The sequence below is a fragment of the Cavia porcellus genome, unplaced genomic scaffold, assembly GCF_034190915.1.
Source record: "Cavia porcellus strain 051 isolate PalLab524CR breed Dunkin Hartley unplaced genomic scaffold, mCavPor4.1 scaffold_31, whole genome shotgun sequence".
Classification (NCBI taxonomy): Eukaryota; Metazoa; Chordata; class Mammalia; order Rodentia; family Caviidae; genus Cavia; species Cavia porcellus.
The window spans coordinates 31023364-31049250 of NW_026947514.1; the positions used below are offsets into that span (position 1 = coordinate 31023364).

Here is a 25887-nt window from a genome sequence, read left to right on the forward strand (position 1 = left end):
CCAGCGCCTCAGTGAAGAGCGTGGGTATCAGAGGCTGGCCAATTAAGGAAAGGAACAGCCAGCAGTGAGCAGTTTCTCTTTTGGTCTTGACAAAAGTTTGGAAATGTATCTTTGTTTTCTTAGTTTGTTAATAAAATGTGGCTATATTCTGCATTTGTTTAAAAAGGCCCAATTCACTTTTGTTTCCAGATCTGAAATTTGTTTTATTTTCTGTTGAGATAGTTTGTTTTGTTTTCATTTTGTTTCAGGACCCAGTGGTCACTTACTAAATGTTTGGCCTGGTGAGTACAGTGGTGAAGAAGGCAGACAGAGTCTCTGCCCTTGTGGCTGTCACACTCGAGCAGAGCCGCAGGCAGTCAGTGATTAGAACCTTCATGAGTCTCGGAAAATGGAGATCACGCTGAAGTATTCAGTTGAGGGGAGACCTTGACTTCATTTGGTCTGGTGGTTAGGAGGAGTTGACATTTAAATTTGAGACCTGAGGGCTGAATCTGAATCAGCTAGGGAAGGATGAATGAAGGCTGAGCAGAGAACACGTATCGTGAGAGAAACATAAAATAGCATTTTGCTCACATAGCATTCAATATCATGTCTAGCCCAACTTTTATAACCACTGGTAGCTGCTATTTTTTGCCCACAAAAGCTTTTTCAAACCCTAATCAGATACCGTAGGTTCAAACTCTGGATTTGAGAAGAAATGAGAGGTTGGGGTATTATTGGGAGCATCAGGGGCTTAATTGGGGCACTCCTGGAGTTAGATGTCTCTTGTGAGGCTGCTTCCCTGTATGTCTCAGTCAGCAAGTCCTGGCAAAAGCCAGCTCTGGAAGTCTCCTAGGTTGGCTCGGCTTTCTCCACGCTCACCATTACTGAGGGCCACCATGCCTGGTCACTGGTACTTTGTCTTTCAGGTTATCTTCTAGATGGCTGCCAGAGTTGTTGTACCCTTTATAAATCCTAAGGCTAATAACACTGCCATCATGAACATTACAGGACTTGTTGGTTACACTGACAAGGGCTTGAACCTTATCTCCCACCCAGGGCAGATGATCCAGCCAAACTGGATTCTCTGAATTTCCCAATGTACCCTACACTCTCACATCTGTCCCCTGCCTGGATTTGCCCTCACTGGGATCTCAATACCTCATGGCTTGATGAGATGGCTTTCCCCTCATTGTTTAGGCCTGTTTCAAATGTTGTCTTTCCTGAGCATTCCCCCCTCCCCTTATACTCTGTCCCATCCTGCTGTGGGAGGTAGTGACTTTCCTCATCCTCTGGTCATACTGCTACAAAATCTCTTTCCAAGCTGCCTTGTGGCTATTTTTGTCTGGGTTGGCACTGGATTGTATCTCATCACCAAATACACAGTAAAGCTGAAGAAACCTCAGAAAGGACCCTTTGATTGTTCCTTTTAACTAAAATGGTTAATTTTGAGGCAGGATTACAACTTTTGTTGTTGTTGTTGTTGTTTTTACTGGGGATCGAACTCATGACCTCCTGCTTGCCAGGCAGGCATGTATGCTGCTGAGCTAAATCCCCAGCTCTGGGGTTTGTTTTATGAATATGTATTGAACACCACTAAGGACAATGGAAATAGACTAAAGTTAATCACAGTTGCTGTCCATTTGGCATTTACTTTTTAGTGGGGAGACAGAAAATCCAGTGAACAATTTCCTGTGCTTATCCTTCCAGGTAAGTGGCTGGTTAAGTGGTATTTTCAGGAGGTTTTTCACTTGCTTCTTTTTTCTTGTTTCTCAGTGTTAGAGATTGACTTTGCGGAGCTAACCCTGGAAGAGATTATTGGCATTGGGGGCTTTGGGAAGGTCTATCGTGCTTTCTGGATAGGTGATGAAGTTGCCGTGAAAGCAGCTCGCTATGACCCCGATGAAGACATCAGCCAGACCATAGAGAATGTTCGCCAAGAAGCCAAGCTCTTCGCTATGCTGAAGCACCCCAACATCATTGCCCTTAGAGGGGTTTGTCTGAAGGAACCCAACCTCTGCTTGGTCATGGAGTTTGCCCGCGGAGGGCCTTTGAATAGAGTGTTATCTGGCAAAAGAATTCCCCCAGACATTCTGGTGAACTGGGCTGTGCAGATCGCCAGGGGGATGAACTACCTACATGATGAGGCCATCGTTCCCATCATCCACCGAGACCTTAAGTCCAGCAACAGTGAGTATGCAGAACTGGTCTGGGGGCTGAGAGCAGCTTCACACTCAGGCCACAGCTTCAGTAGGAGGGAATTCTGGGGAAGCATTGTTGTATGATGCTCCCTCCTTGAATGGAAATGCAGGGGTGGCCTGAGTGCCAGGAAAAATTGGTTTAGGAATAGAAGAATGAGGCACTGGAGGAGTTTGAGGGTAATTTTGAACTCCTATGAGCTGGCAGGGTTGGTGGCGTGTAATTCTGATATTCTGTACAAAAATGTAAATTGAATTTTCCAACTGAAGAGAAGTGTGTATTATAATCACAGAAAGGGGTTTTCCTCTTGTAGGATAGCAAGTGAAGGAAACCTATACCACCTGTCCAAATTTCTACCTAAACACCTCCATTGGAGGTGCCTTGTGGAGTAGGGAACATCAGAGGAGAATTGTTTGAACTAGAACCCGGTGCTGGTGGTGGCTGTTAATTTGGAGAGCATGGCATGGCTGGGTAGTATTACAGATCTCCTGGTAGCCCAAGGGTACTATTAATTAATTCTATAACTACCTGATGTTTAATAGCAGACAAGTGAGAAGTACCTGTTTTTATTAAACACCCACAATCTATAAACTGGACAGTAAAGGAAGTGTTCGATATAATTAAATAGTGAGTCGGCGGAGAATTCAGTCCCTTCCCTTGAACTGAATCAGAGGCACTAGAGTATGTTACACTTGTAAAATGACTTGTGCGCTCTCTTGCCTGAACTGACTGTAGTGAGGTTACAGTTGCATACAGGATATACTTCAGAGCATCCTTTCTGAGAAAGAAGGGCAGGAGGGGAGGAAGAACTTTGAATCTGCTCACTTTTAAAAGTGCATTTTGAAATTATATAAGTAGTATTTATTTTAAAAAACTTAGTGCAGATAAGCAGAAGAAAGAATTAACCTGCAGTGTTTTCCTTTAGAGAGAACATAGAATGTATCCTTCTAGGCATTTTTAAAGCTACATGTGATATATATATACAATATACTTTTAATTTAAAATAGCTTTTATATCTTCTACTTGCATGCTCTGGTCCCTTATTAATAGAAAACTTCCACCTTGCAAGAGTGTGGAACATTATGTATGCATTTTGCATATGGTACGTAAGAGGATTTAAGTTATATAAAGTAAAATCTGGTTTCTCTTATTTCCTATGCCATTATTTTTTCCTTTATCATGTGGTTATTCTTGTCCTTCATCTAAAATTCTATTCTTTAAACATGTTAAATTCACTTTTGGTGACCTTCAGAGTACTTTCTACCTAGAAAGTTGTTTTGGATGGTCGTTAAGAAGCAGCAGATGGGTTGGTAGAAATGAAATCTTTTTTTCTTTTAACCATCCTTATCTTGCTGAGAGAACCAGGCAGAATGCTATAGTGTTACATAATTGAGCCTATTTAGAAAGTCTAGCTGGGATAAAAGAATTGTAAATATCTGTTATTTCCTTGATAAAGTTTCAAATTTGAGTGTAATTTCAAACTAGGCATATAAAGTTTTTACCTTTTACAAGATTTATCTTTGGGAATCTAAGATCTTGTGAAGAAAAGGCTCCCTTACCAAAGTTCTCTGTAGAAGGAAGGTAGAGGACTTGAATATCATTTTTTGGGGAAGGGTGTACAGGGATACTGTGTTGTGCCAGTAATGAATTTCTGCAGAGTAGTGTTTGATTTTATTTATTTATTTAGTTTTGGTATCGGGAATTGAACTCATGACTTCATGGTTGCCAGGCAGGCAGTGTGCTGCTGAGCTATATCCCTGGCCCCAAGTATAGTATTTTAAAGGACTTGTGGTGCATATCTGCCATCCCAGAACTGCAGGAGGCTGAGGTAGGAGGATTACAAGTTCAAGTCCCACTTGGGAATCATGAGTCCCTGTCTAAACAGGGCTCAGTGTGAAGAAGTTCTGGGCTCAATACCGCAAAAGGAAAACAAAACAAAACACATGGTCAGAAATGTGCATGGTATATTGGACCATGTGGTAGTGCTGAGGTTGATATGGTAGTATATCTTTTTTTTTTTTTATCAGTATGGGGATCAAACTCACAACCTCGCGCTTGCAAGGCAGGCGCTTATGCCGCTGAGCTAAATCCCCAGCCCCCGTGGCTGTGTATCTTAATGTAAGTTGGGGAAGCACCTTGATGTTAGTCTGTGGGTGGTGTCTGCTTAGAACTGCATATCTCTGGCTCGAGCCTTGATGACCCAGTCATTCTTACTGCACTGCAGTATGTGGTAAGTTGGAGATCATTTTTTGCCCATTGTCTCCAGTTTGGGAATAATAATTTCTTTGTGTTTTGTAGACATGGGGACACTGGCCTGTTTTGTTTTGTTTTTATTAGGGGTTCTAGAGAGTACGATTTTGGTCACTGTCATGTTAGGGCAGTATATATATTGGGGTTTATATGTTAGATGACTTTGAACTAATAGAGAAAAGAGTATGTGTGTGTATGGCGGGGGGATGTCTCTGTGAGAAAGAAAGTAGCTGATGATAAACATCTAACAGTTGGTTACAAAGTCTTAGTAAACAGTGATTTATAAAAAAATTTTATTACCCTGGTAATAAACAGTCATCTGCTGTACTAGCAGTGAAGTGTATATGGCACATAGTATCCTATGTTGAGATATACTCTGTATTATGTTTAAATTGGACTATATAATCTTAAGAAATGAAACAAAATAACAATGACTGAAATAAGGTATAAATTTATTTATTTTTGCAAAGACCTCTGGCACATTTTAGGGTAGCTCCACGATGTCTTCAAGAACCCCAGGGTTCTATTCTTTGTTCCATTATTTTATTTATTTTTTGTCTTTTTCTTTTTTTATCGGTACCAGGGATTGAACTCATGACTGCATACTTGCAAGGCAGGCGCTTACGCCGCTGAGCTAAATCCCCAGCCTGTTCCATTATTTTAGTGCATACATGGCTTGCATTCTCCCGGTCCCCTTTGGGTTTGAGATGACTACTGGAGCACTGAGAATTTGATCCCAGAACAACATAGGCCTGAAGGAGGTGGAAAAAGAGAAGCAAAGAAAAAGATGTTTCCATTAACTTCCAAAAGACCCAGGATAGCATATCTGTTTGCATTTATGGGCCACAACATGACCATAGCTGCCTCAGAGGAGACTGGGAAATAGAGACTTTGATGGTTTGATGGTTTTGAGCCCCATGAATAATAAGGGTCAGTTACCAAGGATGAACATGGCGGTGGGGGAAGCAGCCAGTAGTCTTACCCTGGAATCTTTTTTTTTTTTGTCTTTTTCTTTTTTATTGGTACCAGGGATCGAACTCACGACTGCCTGCTTGCAAGGCAGGCGTTTATGCCGCTGAGCTAAATCCCCAGCCCCTTACCCTGGAATCTTAATGCTGGATGTACTTTGGGAAAACTTGGGTGTTCAGCATCATATAACCGAGCAAGCTTAGCAAAGCCCTGGGACATATAGTTCAGACCCTTGGTTTAACTAATGGCTTGTATTACTTTACTGCATTACATCATTAATTTAAACACTGCATCTTAAAAACTCCTTGTAAAAAGTCACTGGTTGTAAAAATGAATTATGTCTCTGTTCTATCAAAGTGGGGCAAAACCAGATATTGGATTGTTAGCAAAGGCATTGGTGAACAGCACCCTTTTAATGGAAAGGTCATTTCTCTTTTTTAGGGACAGGCAGGATGGTTTCAGGATTTTGTATAGTAATTCGTTTGGCATAAAGGCCTTTGGCAGAACAACAGTTTAATAGGTCTTTTAAAAGTTAAATTAATTGGGCTGTGGGAATAGCTCAGTGGAAGAATATTTGTCTAGCATAAATGAGGCTCTGGGTTCTATCCCTAGTCCTGCCAAAAGGAAAAAAAATTAGCAAATCTGAGATAATTTGAAAAAGCTTTGGAAAAATACAAAGACTTAAAAGGGAAGGCAGTGTTATTACTTTTATTATTAAACAACTTTTCTCTTAGAAAACACAGACTACTACTTGCTTTAATAGCACGTACACTAGAAAACACAAAAGCAGGAAGGCAAAAACAGTGTTTTCCAGTTTTTCTGTTCATTTATACATTTATTTTTACCCCCAGTGACATAATAATAAATACATTATTTGTAATGGGCTTTTCTCCTTCATCTTAGTGTATTGTCAGCTTGTATTTTAATCACTGCACTGTTGCCACCTGCAAACTCCTGTTAGACAGCCAGGGTATTTCAGTGCATTATTCTGTGTAGCCCTATAGTTCTTTAGTTTTAAATAATTAGAAATAATGTCATTCTGCCTACCAGGCCATAGCATTCAAATTTATTTAATATTTAGTCTATCTTCTGCCCATATCTTCATTAGGTTTCAAATACCTAACTCAGTCTTCATTTTATAGCTGAAACAGGAGAATAGTGAACTATAGTTGACTTGGGACTTCCTCTTTTCAGATGTCAACTTAAAGTTTCCATGAGGTTTTTGCTGCCTGATCTCCCTCTTCCTTTAGAAGCACTTTCCCCGTAAGCCAGGCTGGTCTCCTCTTCCTTCTAGAACACAGCCTGAACTTCTAAGTCACCAGGGTCACAACATATACCCTTGCTGTGGGAATAACTTTGTTCATAGGTATGTCCTCGGCTCATCCCCCTGCCTATTCAAACTCTATCCAGTTTCCTGTGCCAACCAAACCTGGCTGCTTCTCCTTTTGCTGGCCCATTGCATTCCTTGCTGTAGTCATTACTAAGCAGTCATTTGCTAAATGTATAGTACCTGATAGTATGGGGAAGAATATTTGAGTGACAAGGGACTAGAGCTGCTTGTTCAGTGGTTGCATATTCAGATACCTTCCAGCCAAGTGAGTGAATCTGTGAAGCAACCCATTTCTGAGGGCTGTGGCATTTGGTGGGAACAAATCAAAACACTGGACTGCAAGCCTGGGTGCCATGTTGCACTCACTGATCTCCTCTTTGTTGGCTGTGACTTCAGGAGTGTCCCTTGTGTTTCCAAAAGGATTTCATGTCTGCTTTCCAAATGGTTCCAGGTAAATATATATTAAATAAGTTAATGGGTAAATGAATAGATGAAGTGTCCCTTGAATTGGCTTATTTACAGGGAATCAAAATGTAAAAATTCTCTTTCTGTTGTGTAAGGATATCATTCACACCTCACTTGTCTAGAATTTGCTCTTCTTCTTTATAATCTCCAGGCCTTTGGTCTTTTCCAATTGCCTGAGTTCATTGACCTGTTTTGGATGCCTGAGGTGGCATTTAGTGGTGACTCCATTGCCACCCTTGAATGTGTCTGCCTTCTCTTGCCACACCTTTTCCAGATGCCAGTCCTAGCTGATTCTTCCTGGCTAATGTCTCCATGGGACCCTGTTGCCAACTGCCAGGGGCTGCTGGAGCAGAACTCTATGCTGTGCTGCTAGACTCGCTATCAATATCTGTCCAGTCACAGCTGTCCAACCCAGCCTTGGGAACTGCCCTCCATAGTCTTCATATGTCTGTCCATTTCTATTGAGTTGTTGGATTGACTGCTGCTCTTGCAATTTGAGGCCCATGTAACACCTTGACCCTTAACTCCAGCCCAAATTCTGTGCTCATTTGTGATGTGTGCCCCTCTCCAACATTCTCTTGGAGTTCAGGAAGCTGAAGATGTGCTTTCTTGCAGTGTGAGGGCGACGGTGCTTCTGTGTTCCCTTTGACTTACAGTTGGCTGGCACTGTTGTTCTAAGCCTGGCGTGTATCTGGCTGGTTGTTCCTTCCTGGACTTTTGATGGCTGGGAATTGGCTGGCCATGACCGCTGGATTCCACTGTAGCATTTCATTCCAGCACATGCACCAGAGCACATTCCTGCCTGTGGAGGAAGCAGCTAAGGCACAGGTGTCCTGATGACAGCAGTGTGGCCTCAGACTGATCAAGAAAAAGATGAGGAAAAGCCATGAAAGCAATTTTTCATATAAATAAATACAGTAAGAAACCAAAAAATATTACCAGAGTGAATCTGGTGGGTGGTAGCTGAAGAAACCAATTCTCCATCTTTTTCAAGAGATAGCCAAATGGCTTCTGTACACCTCATGAGCAAATGATACACTTCCAGCAGTGCCCAACTCACTCAGGTGCTTCTCCATTATGTTCCTCATTGGGCTTCTCTAGGGTTCTTTGTCTAAGTTCCTGTTTATAGAGAGTTGGAGGATTATAGATGTGTTCTGAAGATTTTTCTGGGCAAAAATGTACAAGGGCTCAAAGAATTGGATTCATCTGTTAGTTGCGGTGGCTATACCTAAGGTTTGCTAGGCCCAGAGTGTTCGATTTGTGAGAGATACTCTCCATGAATATAGAGGTCTGTTCTGCAAGCCTAAATAAATATGTAAGTGAATAAAGTTGAAAGAAGCAAATGGCCAGTGAGGTGACCATGCTTCCACAATAGGTGCTGCTGAGGGTAGAAGCCTGACTTGTGAGTCCTGTTGTATCTCTCCGCTCTTTAATGGAACCTGGGAACCTTGATTTCCCCGTCCTGGGTCCTCCCCTCCTTGTCTCTTCCCCTTTCCTCTCCTTTCGCCCACTCAGCAGTACTGGGGATTGAACTCAAGGTCTTGTGTACATTAGGCAGGCATTCTTACATCCCAGCCCCAGTGGCTGGTTTATGTTGAGCCTGAGTGTATGATGTTAGTAATATAACAATAAGTGAAAACAGTCACAGGCCCTGCCCTCAAAGAACTTTCTGTGGGATAAGAGAGAAGGATCTTTATCAAAACAAAGACACACAGAAATGTAAAGTCATGACTGTGTGGGCATGATAGCACAAGTCTATAATCACAGCATTCTGGAAGGCTGAGGCAGGAAGTTTGCAAGTTCAGGCAACTTAGTGACTTTGCAAAATCCTGTCTCAAACTTCGAAAAACAGGGTGGGGTTTGGATGAGACTTAGTGGGAAGGCCCTGAGTTCAGTCCCTAGTACTGTCAAAAAAGAAAAAAAACAGCAAGAAGTCTGGCCAGTGGCATGAAGGGGCAGTGTTGGTGCCACGAGGGGGTTGATAAAGGGCTGTGTCTCTGTAGGGACATTGCAGAAGGGTTTCCTGAGGAAATTCTGTGTCAGATGAGATCTAAAGGAAGGCAGAAGCACTCAGAAGACAAAGTGAAGAGGGAAAACAGGGAGGGGGTTCCAGGGTCTAGGCAGAGGCCAGCAGGCCCAAGGGCCCTGTGAGAGTGAGGCAAAGGGCAGTCTTGGTGTTTCCTTCGGATTCTTTTTGCCATCCTTCTCTGTGGTAGATCTGAGGAACCACAGAGAGGTCAGGAGGGAAATGACCTCTCTGCGGGAGCTTCACTTTCTTTTCCTCAAGGGTTGCTCCTGAGTCCTGCCTGCCTTTCCTTCCTATTTGGTCCCTTTGGGGGTCTTCTCTGCAGCTGAAAAAAGGGCTGGGCAGGGGTTCCACTCAAGCGGCATCTGAGCACTTACAGAGCTTGTGTTGGAGCAGGTAGTGCTGTATGAGGCGCCTCAGGGCGTTCTAACTATGAGCTCTTCACAGGGTGCACGGTCCTAGGAAAGTCAGTCCAGCACAGGAACTCCAAACAGCACATGGACTCTGATTTCCAGATGAACCTTTAGTCTCTTTCCTTTTCCTTCTGTTTCCTTTTGCTTCCTGATTTGAGCTACTGTATCTTAAAAATTAAACACAAACCTTTCTTTGCTCATATCACTCCCCTAGCAAGCCTGGTAGTAGCTAGTAATGACTACTTGTGTAAGTAGCCTGTGGTCTTGTCTTTACTCGAAGTCAAGATTTGTGCTTCAAAATTTCTGAGGAAATAAGAGCCTCTTTTCCTTTCCTTTCCTTTGCTTAACTTAACTTAACTTAGTGCTTTCCCTTTGTCTTCTGAGTGCTTCTCCCTTTCTTTAGATCTCATCTGACACAGAATTTCCATTCCTTAAGTTAGTACTTTCCCTCATTCCTACCGAGGAGCTCAGGTATGTTTGATGTCCATGGTTTGGTGGAGTCAAAAGAATATATCTTCTTTTCCAGATCTGGGAAGCATAACTCTTTACATGGAGTCCCCTCAGGACCCAGGCAGCCTCTTACAGAACCACACTTGCCTCCTGTTATAAAGTAAGGATTGAAACTGGGCTTGGTGGCGCACTCCTGTAATCCCAGCTCTTGAAGGCTAAGGCAGGAAGCTTGTCCCAAGTTTGAGGCCAACCTGAGGTACATATTGAATACAAGGACAACCTGAACTACGTAGTGAGACCCTGTCTCAGAAACAAACAAACAAACAAACAAAAAGGATTAATAACATAAGACCTATGCATATCCTGGAATCCGGGTATGTATTTGGTTCATTTTAGGGGCAGAGGATCGCAGCTTGTATTCATCCAAGTCTCAGAGGAGTTAGAACTTGGGCATCTGTTTAAGAGCAAGACTAGAGCAGAATAAGGAATGTAGACCCTAGTGCGACCCTTAACACAGTATCTGTGTGATCTAGAGTGAATGCATCTTGCGACCTCTCTGGACCTCAGATTCCTCAACTGTGAAATGAGAGGTTTGAATGAGAGGGTGTCTGGGGTCCATCCAGGAAATAAAGCATGGACATGGGTGTGTTGGGGGGCACGTCTTGGCTGCCAGGTTCCTGTCTTGGTGTGTCAGGCTGAAGTGTTCCCAGACTGCCCTTCTAGGATTATTCTCACCGGAGCTAAGTGGCCCCAAAGAGATTCTTTGCTGAGTGGTTTGGTGGAGAAACGGTTGACAGGAGCCTGGAGGGGCTCCCTCCCTCCCTGCTGTCCAAGCAGTGACAGATGGCCTTGCTGAACAAGGATGCTCCAGTCACGTACTTATGACAGGGCCTCACAGCAGATCAAGGACAGGACTGGAATCTGGAGACAGTAGGTCAAACGCTGCTTCTGTCCTTGTTGCTAAGCAGGGAACATTGGCTGTCTCAGAGTGTTGCTGTTATATTGATTCACGGGTGCCTCTTGCCCTCTTTTCTGTATTAAACTAGGGCTTTTTTCAGATGGAGCCCAAGACTACCTAGATAGTTTAATTGTATCCCTCACTATCCCCGTTCACTAACAGAATTGCTTGAAACCCAGGGTCCATAGAAATGCGACTATTCAAAGCTATGGGTTGCACTGCACGTTCCTTTCCCTCCTTACTACCTCAGAGCTTTTGCTTTTAGAGAAGGAAGCTTGGCGGTTTCGATCTAGAAGAAAGAACTTTTCTTCTCTGGAGTGGTTTGTGAATCTGTGCGGCATGCTGGGAAAAGACAGGCGAGGGGGGTGGCAGACTTGGACTTAGTGCCTTACGTCTGGAGCACCTGATACCGGGCCTCTTGTTAACCTCCTGGAGCTCCAGGAACCTTACCTGTAAAAGGTGGGCAATGCAGAAAAAAAAGCAGTGTTGTTTTCAGTTACGGTGGTATGAAATAATTTGGGACAAGCACTACTTCAGCACCACATTCAGTAAACAGCATTGTGCTTTTTTCCATCTTTCTTTTTTTTTGGTCTTTTTCTTTTTTTTTTTTTTTCATCGGTACCGGGGATCGAACTCACGACTGCCTGCTTGCAAGGCAGGCACTTGTGCTGCTGAGCTAAATCCCCAGCCCCATTTTCCCATCTTTCTAAGGAACAGGAGCTACTTCTTCCCATTCCTTGTTATTTTAGGTGTACGTAAGGCAGAGTTGAAGTCCACTTTTTTTTTTCTTTTTTAAATTTTATTTAAAGAAAGACTAAACAAAACAGAAAATGGGTAGAAATAATGCATACTTTCAAAGAAAAATAAACAGTAAGAAATCACTAGTTGATGATTACAGATTGTCCTCTTATAAATAGTTATTCAAGATAGTAAAGTGGAGCATATAAAGTAGGGTTTCAAACAGCGAGATTGCAACGAGTTCTGTTCAACTATCTGACAGAAACTTAGAAATATGGTTATCAATCCTATACACTTAAGCGTATATGCAGTTGTCCATATCTTCAATTATGTTGAGATTGAACAAACCCAAGTAGTGCTATATCACTCGAATCAAAGAATAATACTATTGCTGGGTGTCACATTATGACACTCGAGGATCAGCACTGGGTATTTTAGTGTCTCTTTTTCTTCAGAGTATCTGTTCATTTCATCATGTGTCATAACATCAGTTCTCATGAATTTCACTTTCTAAAGTGCTTGGAGGATATTGTCTCAAGCCAGCCAGGCATAGTTTTGTCTCTCCCACCTCAGCGGGCAGATTTATTTCACCTGAAGCATCTGAAAGGCATGGAAACCCCGCCCCATTTCCCACTAACTGTGCATGGGCCTTTGGTGGTAGATGCCTGTGCTTCTTGCTCCTTCTGGACTCAGCTTTAACTCCAAATGCTCAGGTCCTGTCTTATCTGTTAGGGCCTTTGGCCTGATGGAATGGGAAAGCTGGCCCGTTTATGACTCTGTTTGACTTTCCTGATAATTAGAATGCTTTTGCCCCAGGAGGAAGGCAGGAGATCTCTCCTTTTTGCTGCAGCACTGGGCTGCTGAGGTAAAGGGATGGCCAGTTTTCACATTCCTACTGGCTTCCCCAGCTTAGCATTCTTGTTGCATGGAATCTTTTAAGACTCTGGAATATGTGCTTGCTTTGGCAGCGCGTATTCTAAAACTGGAACGATACAGAGAAGATTAGCATGGCCCCTGCACAAGGATGACATGCAAATTCGTGAAGTGTTCCATATTAAAAAAAAAAAAAAAAAGACTGGACTATCAGGGTGGGCTGAAAAGCTCTTACTCTGTTTTGTGGTCTTATTTTGGAAGGTGAGTGGCGTGTTTGCTCTGTTCCCATCTCTGTATTACAGCTGTGTTTTATACAGCACTGAGTCTTTTCCCAAACATACCTCCTCCTCCTGTGAACATTGGCCAAACATTGCTGGACCTTTTTCCCTGTAGTTCCCATTTAGTCTCAGAGTCCCTTTCCTGTGGGAGATGACACACGTGAGTTTTGGATAAACCTGGATTTGCACCCCACTTAGCTCTGTTATTTGTTAGCTGGGGACCTTGAGCAAATTACATGTTCTGTATCCTTTAGTTTCTGCAAATTGAAAAAAGAATAGTTATAGTACTGTATATTAGTGTAGAGGATAGAAGTAAGGATTAAATAAGATAATCCATGTGAAGCTGTTAGCAGTGCCTGATATTTAGTAAGTGATCGGTATATTGGCCACCATGATTATAAATTCTGGCTGCTGCATTTGCTCCCGTGGTATTTACATCACAATTTGTGCCATACTTTTGGTATACTTTGTCTTGTACTTGCATTTTCAGTGTTTTAGTTATTCACTCCAATTACACTATAGATTTTTAAAATTCAAAATATACATGTTAAATAATACAACATTGAAATATAAAGAAAGTCCAATTTCCTTTTCAGCCAGACTTGTAAGACACTTACTTCTAGGAACAAATGCAGTTATGTTTTTGTTTCTTTTGGAATTTTTTTCTCTATGAAAACATAAGATGCTCAATAGGGTTTTCTGGTTTTTTTTTTATCGTTACTGGGGATCAAACTCATGACCACCTGCTTGCAAGGCAGGTTCTTATGCCACTGAGCTAAATCTCCAGCCCCAGGTTTTCTGTTTTTATCTTTATTTTTTTTCTTTTAAAGTTTTTGATCCATATGTTTTTTTTTTTTTTTTTTTTAATTGGTACTGGTGATTGAACTCATGACCCACCTGCTTGCAAGGCAGGTGCTTGTGCCGCTGAGCTAAATCCCCAGCCCAGATCCATATGATTTTTGATAACATGGATATTATTCTTTTACTCTTGTCTTTTCTTGCTCCATACTTTTCTCTCACACTCATATCATGTATAACAGAGGACTCTGCACATAGCAGTCCAAGTATTTGATAGTAACTCCAGTGTTCCTAAGAAATCTTGGCCTCTTTTTGTCCTTAGTTGCATTTAGTAGTGGTCTCGTCCTCTACCTTTTCTTTCTTCTCTATTTTGGTGTTAGAGAGTGAATCCACAGCCTTTACATTGAATTGTATCCCCTTCTTATTTTTTATTCTGAGACAAGGTCTTTCTAAGACCCTAAATTGCCCAGGCCAGGTTCAAACTTGTGATTATCCTACCTCAGCCTCTCAAAGTGCCAGCATCTCAGGCATATACCACTACACCTGGCTCAACTATATTATCAGATAAAATTCATTTGTTCTCTTTTAAGGTCTTGTTTTTTATGTATCCATTCCATAAACTTTTTCAGGAGCCTTGGACTCTAAAGAAGGTGAGCATTGGAATAGCTTGTGTGGTTGGAAACCTAAGGTTTGCCTCTGGATTCGCCCAACTGTGAAGGTTCTGACAGCGCACCCCTCCCTAGGAGCCAGACAGGCAAAGCAGGGCCCTAGTAGGGACTGACACTGTACCTGAGACCTGTCCTGGCAAATCCTGGTGACTGTTTGCGACAGTGTGCCTGATAGAGCAGTGTAACAGGACAAAGTACCCTGGAAAAAAGGAAAATGTTACCCCGGATTCCAGTGTGCAGTCACAGCTGATTTCACCTTTATAGTTGGTTCTGTTCTTGTCCTGTGCCTCATCTCCTCTCACAGGTTAAGTCACAGTGTACATGCTGTCTGGATACTTAGGATTTTTTGGTTTCTGCATTCCGTTAACCTTCAAGAGTCTAAACAGAAGAGAAAAGGACTGTAACTAGGGAGAGCAGTGACATTCTTTATCTTAGTCATTCATTTTAACTTCGTTTGGAGCTTATTTATGCAGGTGGAGCTTCCGATACCTTATAGCTGTGACCAGGAGAAGCTGAGTGAATTGCCAAAGTGATGCTGGTGTAGGATTCCTGAGTCTCACGATGCTATTACTTCCCTAAGCACTCCTATCCTTCACTCTGCCCACATATTACTAATAACGGAATGAGGGGTCAGAACCATATGTGCCAAGGTTAAAGTTGGGGAGTGGAGTCTGTGTATCTTCTTTCTTGGTTACTAATGGGAACATTTTTTTTTTTTTTTAAATTAGTACGGGGGATCGAATTCATGACCATGCGTGGGAACATTTTTTGAAATGTGATGTGGAGGTGCATCATATTCTGTATTTGATACTTTAGAATTTTATTTGAAACAGTACATACTTCAAATACTACAGGCAAAGGTGGCAGTATTCCCATTTTATAGAGGAAATTGAGACTTAGAGGTTTAATACTTTGCCTTTGAGTTAGACATAGTTAGACGATGATAGAGACGGAATGTGAATTCAGGTTCTAGAGTGCTTGCATGATGTCTTCTATACTGCTCTTGGAGGATGGACCACAGGAGGAGACCTTCTCTAGCAACTTGTTCAGCAAGAGACCCTTGACTCCCCACAGCCTGGACTGTACACCTGGTCTTCGGGTCTTTGTGGGGTAGATCATTCCCACATCTGGAATTGCAGATAGGGAATCCTTAGGAAGCCTCTGGTACCTCTAGACATGAAGGCCCTAAAATGCACAAGATCTGAGAGCTGGTTTCTCATTTCTGCTTTACCTAGGCTTCCTCCAAAAGTACCTCTTGAACCTTAGCTCTGCTGCTTGTTATTGTTTGTCCTGAACCACAGTTGGGCTTATCCAGAGCTGTCCAAAAGTTGGGCTGTAATACAAGTTTTCACTTTATTGGTCTCTTGTTTCTATTTGTGTTTGTTTTGTGCTTTTGTTTCTGTTTAACTGAAGGGTATATATATAGATTTCAGATAAATTCATAGATGATTGTTTATAGAACTTAACATTTTTTTTTTAACCAGAAAAGAAACGTAAATTTGAAAACAGATTTAGACACATTTGTTAACAGCAGAGGCCTGTGTGGTTATTCAGAGCCTCAACTTTCAGCTCCATGTCACCTTGGAGGTGGGTGGGCCATTCTGGGTGCTGCCTGTGTACAGTGCCAGGTGGACCATGTCTGTCCCACGTGGCAGTTCTGTTCCCCTAGAGAAGAGCGAGGCATCCCTTCTGGGGTGTGTTTATCTGTTTAGATCAGTGTCATGAAATGTAAGCTGGACTTCATGTTCATTCTTCAGTACCTCAATTTGGATAGATTGTTGGTGGAGCAGCACCCAGTTCTCCACAAATGTGTCCCAACTCTTTTCCCACAATCAGAATCTTGACTGTGTTGTTACTGGTCCTTGTGAACGTTTGTGATTTACAATAACTTTTTTTTCCAGGACTAGGATTTGGACTCATGCTTGCCAAGCAGGCACTTATGCCGCTGAGCTAAACCCCCAGCCCACAAAATAACTTTTGAATGACTCAGTCTGGCAGAAACACTCTTTCAAAAGGGATTTTGAGCATGAAATTTAGGAGCTTCTTTCTGTACAGTCAGTGACTGAGATTAAAAGGGGGAATTTAAAGTAGTGCTGCTTTGAACCCTCTAAATGATGAAGAAAGATAAAAGAGTTGGGCTAGTTTTGATTTAGGATACTGTCTTTCCTCTTCCTCCTGGCTGGCACAGCTCTGGTCCTAAATCCTTAATGTGTAAGACTTGGGCTTCATCTAGAGCATGGCTCCAGCTTTTAGGGGCCATTGAATCTGCCCAATTGTAGGTTCCTCATAAGCAAGCTTTTGGTGCTTTATCTACTGTTTAGTGTATTGAAAGAGATACTGAGAGTAGGAAAATTAGCAAAGATGACCTTCCAAAAAGAGTAAAAATGTCCCTGCTTAGGAAAAAGGAGATATTCTGGGATCTTTTCTCACCCAGGGGCTCCCTAAGTGCGGAGAATAAGTACTGCACTTTGTGGGTATTCTGGGTATGTTTGTTAGGTCCACTTCCCCAAGCAACAGAAAGGAAGGAACAGACAGGCACCCCCTTGGAAACCAAGGTTCACCTGCTTGAGAATTCGCCCAGCCATGGTGAGAGAGTCAGCTCGAGCTCCTGAGAAGAGGGTGTGTAAAGTAGTATTTGGAGGTGGGTTGGGAAAGTTCAGGTGCAGTCCTCATCTTCCTTGCTAGTGGGCAAAGAGGTATGAGGAAGGAACTACAAAAGGACCCACAGCGTAGCCTGAAAAAGACAGTGAGTCAGAGCAGACGTAGTCTTAGCCTGAGGAGGTGCATGAGGTTGGTCCCTCCCTGCTCTTAAAGGCTGGAGATTTTGAGGGTGATTCTTAAGAAAGTTTATTCATGCTTTGCAGGGCAATTAAGGTTTTGAGGTTGACAGCCTGCATCCTTTGTGGTGCAGGCTTCCCTGACTGCAGGGTGAGAGGAGGAAGGAGGTGTCTGTGCTGAGTGGTGCTGCTTCCTCCTCTGCCCTCAGATGCTTTTTCCTCTCTGATGCCCTGAATGGAGTACGGTTCACAGAGCCTGGAATGTTTGCCTTTGTGTGGGTTATGATTCTTAACCAGTTTATTTACCCAGCAGGTCCTCAGAAGAATTGGATGTGCTTGCTGTTATATATAGATGCTGTAGGACATATGATACTTGTATCATATACATAATAAAGGCGTCACTTCCGTTACATTCTTTGTATCCCTGGGAGTCTCCTGTGTAAACACACCCTAAATAGCTGGAAGCATAAGGTGCTGTATGGCATAGCATGCCAAGGATACACAAGTTGGGGACCTGGAGAAGGTAGAATTCACTGGAAGTCCTTAATGGAGGAGTTAGGTCTTAAAGAATGTATGACATTGGTCATACATGGGTAGGCCTTGAAGACTAGGACAGTGAGGTGCCCACATGCAACCCCTCCAGGGACCTCCCTGTTTCAGAGCTTTTGCACTTGCACAGTAGCTCAAGGCTTCAACTGCAGGTGTCCAACGAACAAGGTTAGAAGCTGCATCAGTTTTTCTGATGTAGCTTGGAAGGCAGGCCCTGTCACTTCTACTGCTTTCTGTCAGTTACGGTGAGTATCAAACCCTATCAGATTCGACTAACCCAGTTTGGATCTTTCTTTCAGTGGAAAAAGTACCAGTCACACTGAAGAAAGGAATATAAGATGGGAGGTGTTGCATGCAGATCTGAAAATACATACTTCCATGCTCACCATGGAAGCTGGAGGCAGAACTTGGGGATACAAAATCCTGGCGAGCCCATTCAGTAGCCACACCCCAGACCATATTCCAGGAAAGAACAGCTTTCTGTTGACAAAATCATCAAAATTCTGATTCAGTTCCTCTTACTTTGATTATTTCTATCTGATATGTAGTTGGATGTCTGAGGCCTTTGGGATCTGGCAGCTCTTCTCAGTCATTTGAGCTGGGAAGGCAGAAGAATTCAGGGCAGGAGGGTGTTTGAGGAGATGGTCTTTAGTCAGGGCAGTAGCTGCACAAATGCTCTGCCTCTGCCTCTCTGTTCCTGCTGATGACATCTGTGTTGGCCTGACTCAGAGCTAGAGTCAACAATTGTGCCACCTGTGCTTCATTTTACATTGTGACTGTAGGTAGGTATCCAAGTTAGCATCTTTTGAAGTAGGCACATTTAGGATGTTAGAAAGAGCAAGGTGTTCTACAGATGCATGCTGGGGTATTTAGTTAGGGAAATGGTAACCTTTTCTGTTATCACAAGGAGCTTTTACTGAGCAGCATGGAAGCAGGGGGAAGGTGGCACAGTATCCAGGGAAGTGATAAAAGTGTAGTTCTCACGGGAGGCTGGCGCTGGGTAAAGGATCCTTCTTCAAGGCTGATGAATTGAGGCCTGTACATCTGTTAGTTCCCTATCATGTCTTCTAGTCTTCAGCCCACCAAGGCACAGTCACACTGTTGAATCATGTGGCCAGCATAGGTGTGGGCACAATTTGAAGAAGGTTTATGCTGTGGTTTCTCATATTCTGGCCCACACATATGCATGTGATTTCCTCCTTGCTCCTCATGGCACATGTCCATGGGCCAGTCAGAGTTGGGAGTGGCCTGAAATCCTAACTATGCTTGGGTTTGAATGGAGTCTTCAGTTTCCCAGTCCTATTCAGTAACTAGCCTGTCTGAACACTGCTTAGTGAGCCCAGCAGTCGCTCTAAAAAGGTTGGCTCTTCTGGTGAAAGCATAAGCCAGCCCTGGTAAACTCTTCTACGAGTTCTATCACTCCTAGTCTGTGCCTTTCCGTGAGCTCCTTGCTGCAAGACCCTAACTGACATAAAGTACAGTGCAGAAGTGACCTAAGGGCTTGCCAGCTATCTCACTCGAATGCCACTGAGCCACTTTGGCAAACAGTGTCTGGTCTTAGCATGCTATACCTGCAGAACTGTACCTGGTGCAGACAGTGACAGTCATTCCTGGGTAAGTTGGTGACTGCAACCGAAAATGAGAAAACCGTGTTCCTCAGTGACTGTGGAGGCTGAGGGGAATGGATAGGGTGGATGTTACACCAGACGTAGGGAAGTGGGATCACTAAAAGTCTCGCTGGTCCCTAAATGCTAGTATTTTTCTGTATTGTTTACATGTAGGTACCCAGCCAGAGCAAACAGGTAGTGAGATGCCAGAGAGGTATGTTAGACCTCAGGAACTATTCTTTCTCTCTGTGTGTAAAGTTAGTTTGTCCTACCACCCTCATCCTTGTACCTTAGTTGTCTGTTATCATCTTCTGGAGAAACTGTGTTAGGTTGCTTTCTATGTCCTTGCTGCTGGCTTGTTGGTTTTCCAGTTGAATGTGTCTCATTGCAACCGCAGTTGTTCTGCCGAAATGTGGATCTGATCACACCTCTTCCCTGCTTAAAAATGGCCTGACTCCAGGGCAGAGTCCAGGCTCCTCAGTGTGTAGTGTTCCAGTCCTGCACTCCAGCTCTGTTTCCTCTCTTTTTTTACCATGGTGCTTAGCCTGTAGTAAGTGCTCAGTAAAAGCTAGAAATGATGGTGAGGATTGTAGGTGTGTAAACTTGCAGCCAGTAAGAATGAGGATGGAGATGTGCAAAGCATATTTTCCTGTATAGGTTCATCTGTAAGTTCTTTCCTCTTGCTTTTCTTTTACTTACATAGATTACTCAGACATTTTTTCAATAACCAAATAGTTTTTATCTTTTACTCACTGAAGTCAGTAGATACTCAGGCATGCATATTATTATCTTAGAGTAGTATTGATATCTTGGAGCAACAACCAGGATTTGCTGTTTGTTGTATTTCTGATCTTGGATGTCGGCTGTATTTTAGGGGCTTTAGTTAATCCCAAGGTCCTTTCTACCCATGGTTGTGATATCTGCTTCCCAGAGAACTTGGTGAACACTGCAGTTGCTCAGGATAGGGGCTTAAGGTCCTGATTGTGTCTTTCTGAGGCCCAAACCCAGTGTCTCAAGGGTTGACCCACTGGGACATATGACTCTCAGTCAGAGGCTCTGCCTTGTCCTCCAGCATATGCTGATCACTTTTGTTAGCGTTAGATTGGTTAAATAGAGAAACCCTGGGGATGAGTAGAAAATGAGCCATGGGCCAGTCCTGGTATTTTGTTAGTTCCTGCAGCCTAATATGTGAAGGGTTGATGGGACAGGATCCTGAAAGTTGAAGAGGAGGTCCTGGACTGGAAATGTCTCATTCTTCTTGCTCTATTAGCTATATTGGGTCTATTTGCCATATCTAGGACCACATGTTGTACATACCTGTCTTGATGGTGAAGGCCTAATGGAGAGAACAGAGCTTCAGGCTCCCAGGGATTCCTCTGCTTAATTAATTCTTGTCCTTGCACTTTTGAGCATATATGTTTTTGACTCACAGCCCCCATAATGATTTTACCTGTGGTGAACCTGAATATGCTATATGAAGCGGTGCTGGCAGGGAGAAGTCTGCATGACTCAATCAAAACTTAGACTTTCTAAAGTGGTTGCAGACTGCTTATCGCAGGGTCATTTCCGTTGCCCATCAGTGTCTTCTGTCCAGACCTTAACCTAATGTACCGTCACAGCCTGGGTGTCTTTAACACACATTTGTTTTAAATTTTTCATAGGGAGATACTGCCTGCCAGCAAACCTTTACCACTGCACCTTACAAGAGCTTTCCTAGTTCACTCCTGTCCAAGTATCTGTGTGTGTCCCAGATATTTAGTCTTCACTTCCAAAGCATTCCATTTTAAATATAAAAACCTGGTTTCCTTCCCTAGAAGAATTCAGAGCACTTTTCCAACAGTATGGCTTTAGCTGACTCCCCGGTTTTCAGCAGAAAAGGCTTTGAACATAAAGGTAGAATTCAGTTTGATAAGTGGCTTTTATGCCAGTTTTCTTCTGTTCTAAACACAAGTTTCCTTCCTTGCATGTGCCTTGGATAGTGCTCTGTAGTAAACCATCCTCGGTGTTCAAGACTTGAGACAAGGGCAGGGAGTTTCCTGCCCAAATAATTTGCAGTTTGAGGTATCCAGGAAAAACTGAAGGAAGATGCAGTTCATACACTGTGGCCTTTGAGATACCAATCTCACAGAGAGGCAGAGGGACGATAGAGGGGCAGCATGGGATAGCGGATGGAGCATGGGCTTGAAGTGAGAGTGGTATTCTGATTGGGATTCTTTCTTTTCCTAGACATGGATGTGTTACATAACCTCTGAGCCCCAGCTTTCTCACTTGTAAAATGGGCTTGTTGCCCAGCTTGCGTGCTTAGCATGCCTGGGATTTAGAAGGCATGCAAGCAGTAGCAACTGCTGATGCTATTGTTATTTAATGGCTTATTTATATTGATGAAAATTCATATTTAAACTGTACATGTTGCCATGGGTTTAGCTCAGCGGCAAAAGTGCCTGCTTGGCAAATGTGAGATCGTGAGTTCAATCCCCACTACCAAAAAAAAAAAGTACGTTTTTGACATTTATAGATGAATGTGAAGAAAAACTTGTCATCTGTAATCCTGTTACCCAAAGGTCATCATGGCTAGCATTTTGGTATATATCCTATAGTTGTTTTTCTATGTGCCAGACAGAATATCTTTTTTTTTTGTCTTTTTGAGACAGGGTCTCAGTATTCAGTTCAGGCTGGCCTTGAGTTCACTTTGTATCTCCGGCTGGTGCCAAATTTGCTGCCGTCTTCCTGCATCAGCCTCCTGAGTGTTGGGGTCACAGGTGTGAGCCACCACTTCCAGCTTCCAGAATATTTTTTTTTAAATGTAATCAAGACTAGTTGGGTGTGGTGGCAAACACTTGTAATTCCAACACTCAAGAGGCTGAGGTGGGAGGATTTCTGTGAGTTGGAGACCAGTCTGCGCTACAGAGTGAGCTCAAGGCCAGCCTAAACTGAATACTGAGACCTGCCTCAAAAAGATAAAAAAAATTTTTTTAAAAATGTGATCAAAGTATGTATATTGTATACTACTGATATATATATCCACATATATATATATCTATAGTAACATATATTATTAAACTACTCTTGTATCTTTCTGGTATAATTTTTTGAAGTAGGATATTCATAATCTAGTTTTAAAAAACCAAAGCATATACAGGGTTTATTATAAATAACAAAGATTCCCTGCTCTGTCCCTTCTTACATTCTGGTTTTTTAAAAAATTTTACTTAAAGAAAGACTAAGCAAAACAGAAAATAGGTAGAAATAATACATATGTTCAGAGAAAAAAATAAACAGTAAGAAGTCACTAGTTGATGTTTGCATATTGTCGTTTTACAAATAGTTGTTTGAGGTACAAGAGTGGAATATGTAAAGTGGGAATTCAAACAGCAAGACTGCAAACAGTTCTATTCAACTGTCCAACAAAAACTTAGTAACTTGGTTGTCAATCCTATACACTTAAACATACATGCAGTTATCCATATCTTCATTTATTTTTAGACTAAACAAACTAAAGCAGGTTAAAATCATTCTGAACAAAGAATAATAGTATTGTTGGATTTCACATCATGACACTCTGATCAGCACTGGGTACTGTAGTGTCTTTTGTAAAATTTAACTTAAAGACTAAACAAAAACGGGTAGGAATAATACATAATTTCAAAGAAAAAATAAACAGTAAGAAATGATTAGTTGATGATTACATATTATCTTCTTACAAATAGTTATTCAAGATACTAAAGTGGAGTATATAAAGTAGGGATTCAAACAGTGAGACTGCAACCAGTTCTGTTTAACTGTCCAACAAAAACTTAGAAATATGGTTATCAATCCTATACACTTAAACATACATGCAGTTATCCTTCTCTTGAATTATGTTGAGATTGAATAAACCCAAGCAGGCTAATATCATTCTAACAAAGAATAATACTATTGCTGGGTTTCACATTATGACACTCAAGGATCAGTCAGCACTGGGTATTTTAGTGTCTCTTTTTCTTAAAGTATCTGTTCATTTCATCATGTTTCATAAGCTCTGTTCTCATAAACTGTTTACAGATTCTACACATGCATGAGTCTTAACATGTATTTCTATCCTTTCTATATTAGAGGGAGAAACAAAACAAGGCAAGGTAAAACAAAACATATTCCTATAAACACATGAAACGAAATAAACATGTAAGACCATTGTACAAAGAGTTCTACCATGGTTCCTGTGTTGTCTCTTGTTATCTCCAATGGAATTGGTTATATCATCAGACATAGTATAATTATGTATTAGTACATAACAGTATTAATCAAAACACAACTTATATATAATATAGAACTTCAAAAACCAGCAATTAAACCAGAATGTGTATCGTAGTCTTATCATCTTTAGTGTAGTTGCCTATGCTCTCAGACTTGATATTATCAATCATATCAGTTTTGAATAAAATCTTTTCTGCCTCATTTCTGTTATGCTCTTGTTTGCCATCAGTTGTTTGCTTATCTTCTTCATTCTGTTTTCTGCTCCATTCATTGAGGCTTCTCTGCCACTGTTCCTGGAATCTTAGTACTTTTCTCTCTCTCTAGAATGCCCTGGAGTATTCTCTGTAGAGTTGGATTGGTGGTTGAAAATTTCCCAAGTTCCTCTTTGTCTTGGAAGCATCTTGTTTCTCCATTAATTTCTAGAGACAGTTTATCAGGGTATATCAATCTGGGCTGGAGGCTGTTTTCTTTCAGGGCTTGGAATATTTCACTCCAGGCTCTTTTTGGCTTGATGATTTGTGTCGAGAAGTCTGCTGTTATTCTGATGGGCATTCCTCTATAGGTTATCTGTTTCTTGTCTCTAACAGCTTTTAATATTTTGTTCTTATATTGAATTTCTGGGATCTTGATTATTATATGCCTGGGTGTAGGTCTGTTTTGGTTGTAGGTGGCTGTAGTTTTGTGTGCCTCATATATCAGAATATCATTTCCTTTTTCTATGTTTGGGAAGTTTTCCTTAGTTATTTCTGTGAATAACCTTTGTAGTTCCTTTGTTTGTACCCCAGCTTCTTCATTCACATTCTTTATTCTCAAGTTATAGATCCTTTTGTCATCTTCTAGCCTCTAGCCTTTGTAATGTTACTGCTTGTTTCCTTGCTATTTTTAAAAAGTTTTCTCTTTCATACTCCCACATTGCAAAATTGTCCTCCAGTTTGGATAATCTATCCTTAGTTTCTTTCAAGCTGATTTACCATCTTTCCATAGAGTTTTTAATTTCCTGGTGATCTCTTTGAATCTGCTTCATGTTTCTATATATTTTTTTTTTATATTCTTCATCAAATGGTTCTCTCCTTTGAGTTCCTCCTTTCTTCCATCTGTGTCTGCTTGAGGGGTGCTTAGGATCTCTTTAATTAATTTTCTTATATCTTGCTTTATTTGATTAAATATTTCACTTTTGAACTCATCTATGAGGTCCCGAATATATCTCTTTATGTCCACTAGTGCTGTGTCTGATATTGCATATGCATGTTTGCTATTCTCATTATCCTTTGTATTTACCTGTCCTGGGTCAATGTTCTCAGGGTTGGGACCTGGGAACTTTTTGTTGTTGCTTCCTCTTCCCGTCTTTTTTGCTTCTTCCAGGTGGCCCTAGTATCTTTCTTTGTTGGTTACAATTCTTCTGAAGCATGCTGGCTAGATGACCCTTCCCACTGCTGTGTGCTAGTGAGTTGCAGACAGGGACAGTATGCTGGCCCCTCCCCTCCGGGTCAGTCAAACGCTGTGGCCTGCACTGTATTACTTTGCCTCCCCTCCCCTCCCCTCCACAGTGGTGGCGACTGAAGCACAGCGGCGGTGGCGGCCGTGGCTGAGGTGGCGGCAAACTTTACATCACCTCCCCTCCAGGTCTGGGGCTGCAGCAGGGTTAGGAGCGGGGGCAGCCTGTGGGCACCCAGTCACTCCCGGGCATGGTGACAGGTCTTGTTGGCAGCCCGGAGGCGCCTCAGGCAGCGGCTGGAGTTCAGCAGCGCAGAGATCAGTCAAGTTGCTATGAAGTACACTGCATTTCCTTGGGCTGCCTCCCCTCCGGGTCAATCAAGCTGCTGTGTCCTGCACTATCAGTCAGACTTCTGAGATTTCACTGGGTTAGTGTGGTTAGTATGCACCACCACTATAAGGACTTGATTTCAGATAACCTGTTGGGTGTCAGCCAGGTCACGTGACCCAGGCCTAGCTCACTCCACGAATCCCATTCGGGAAGGGAGCAATTGACTGAAGTCACTGCTGCCCCCTGTATTCGCCAGTCCTGCCCCCGGTCCCAGAATGTCGTCCACCGGAGCCCCCCTATTTATGGAATGGCTCTACTCCCGTCACTCACTACAAGTCAATGTAGGCACCCTGTCAACTCAGCTCTCCCTTTGGCTCACTGACCCCGAATTCAGTGTCGAAGCAGTGGGACCTCGGACAGCTGGGCAAGTCGCGGTAGGTCCTTGAAGCCATAGCGGGACCTCAGATGGTTAGCAAGTCGCCTTAATTTCTTCTTGGGATGAGAAAATTCATCTCCTTCCATTTGGGGGCTCCCCACTATGTATTATGTTGAATTCTAAGTT

The 25887-nt window shown here is 42.4% G+C and overlaps 1 protein-coding gene and 1 non-coding gene across 3 annotated transcripts in view; both read left to right on the top strand.

Annotated features, from left to right (window-relative positions):
* Map3k9 (mitogen-activated protein kinase kinase kinase 9) overlaps positions 1–25887 on the top strand; it is an 86456-nt gene that overhangs the window by 5374 nt on the left and 55195 nt on the right. For both annotated transcript variants that reach the window (XM_013155300.3, XM_063241321.1), the window contains exon 2: positions 1756–2169. In XM_013155300.3, the coding sequence (XP_013010754.2) occupies positions 1756–2169 (414 nt within the window). The remainder of the gene's footprint in view (positions 1–1755; positions 2170–25887) is intronic.
* On the top strand, positions 12730–12836 carry LOC111757594 (U6 spliceosomal RNA). The gene has a single exon (XR_002791902.1). It is a non-coding gene; the product is annotated as a U6 spliceosomal RNA (small nuclear RNA).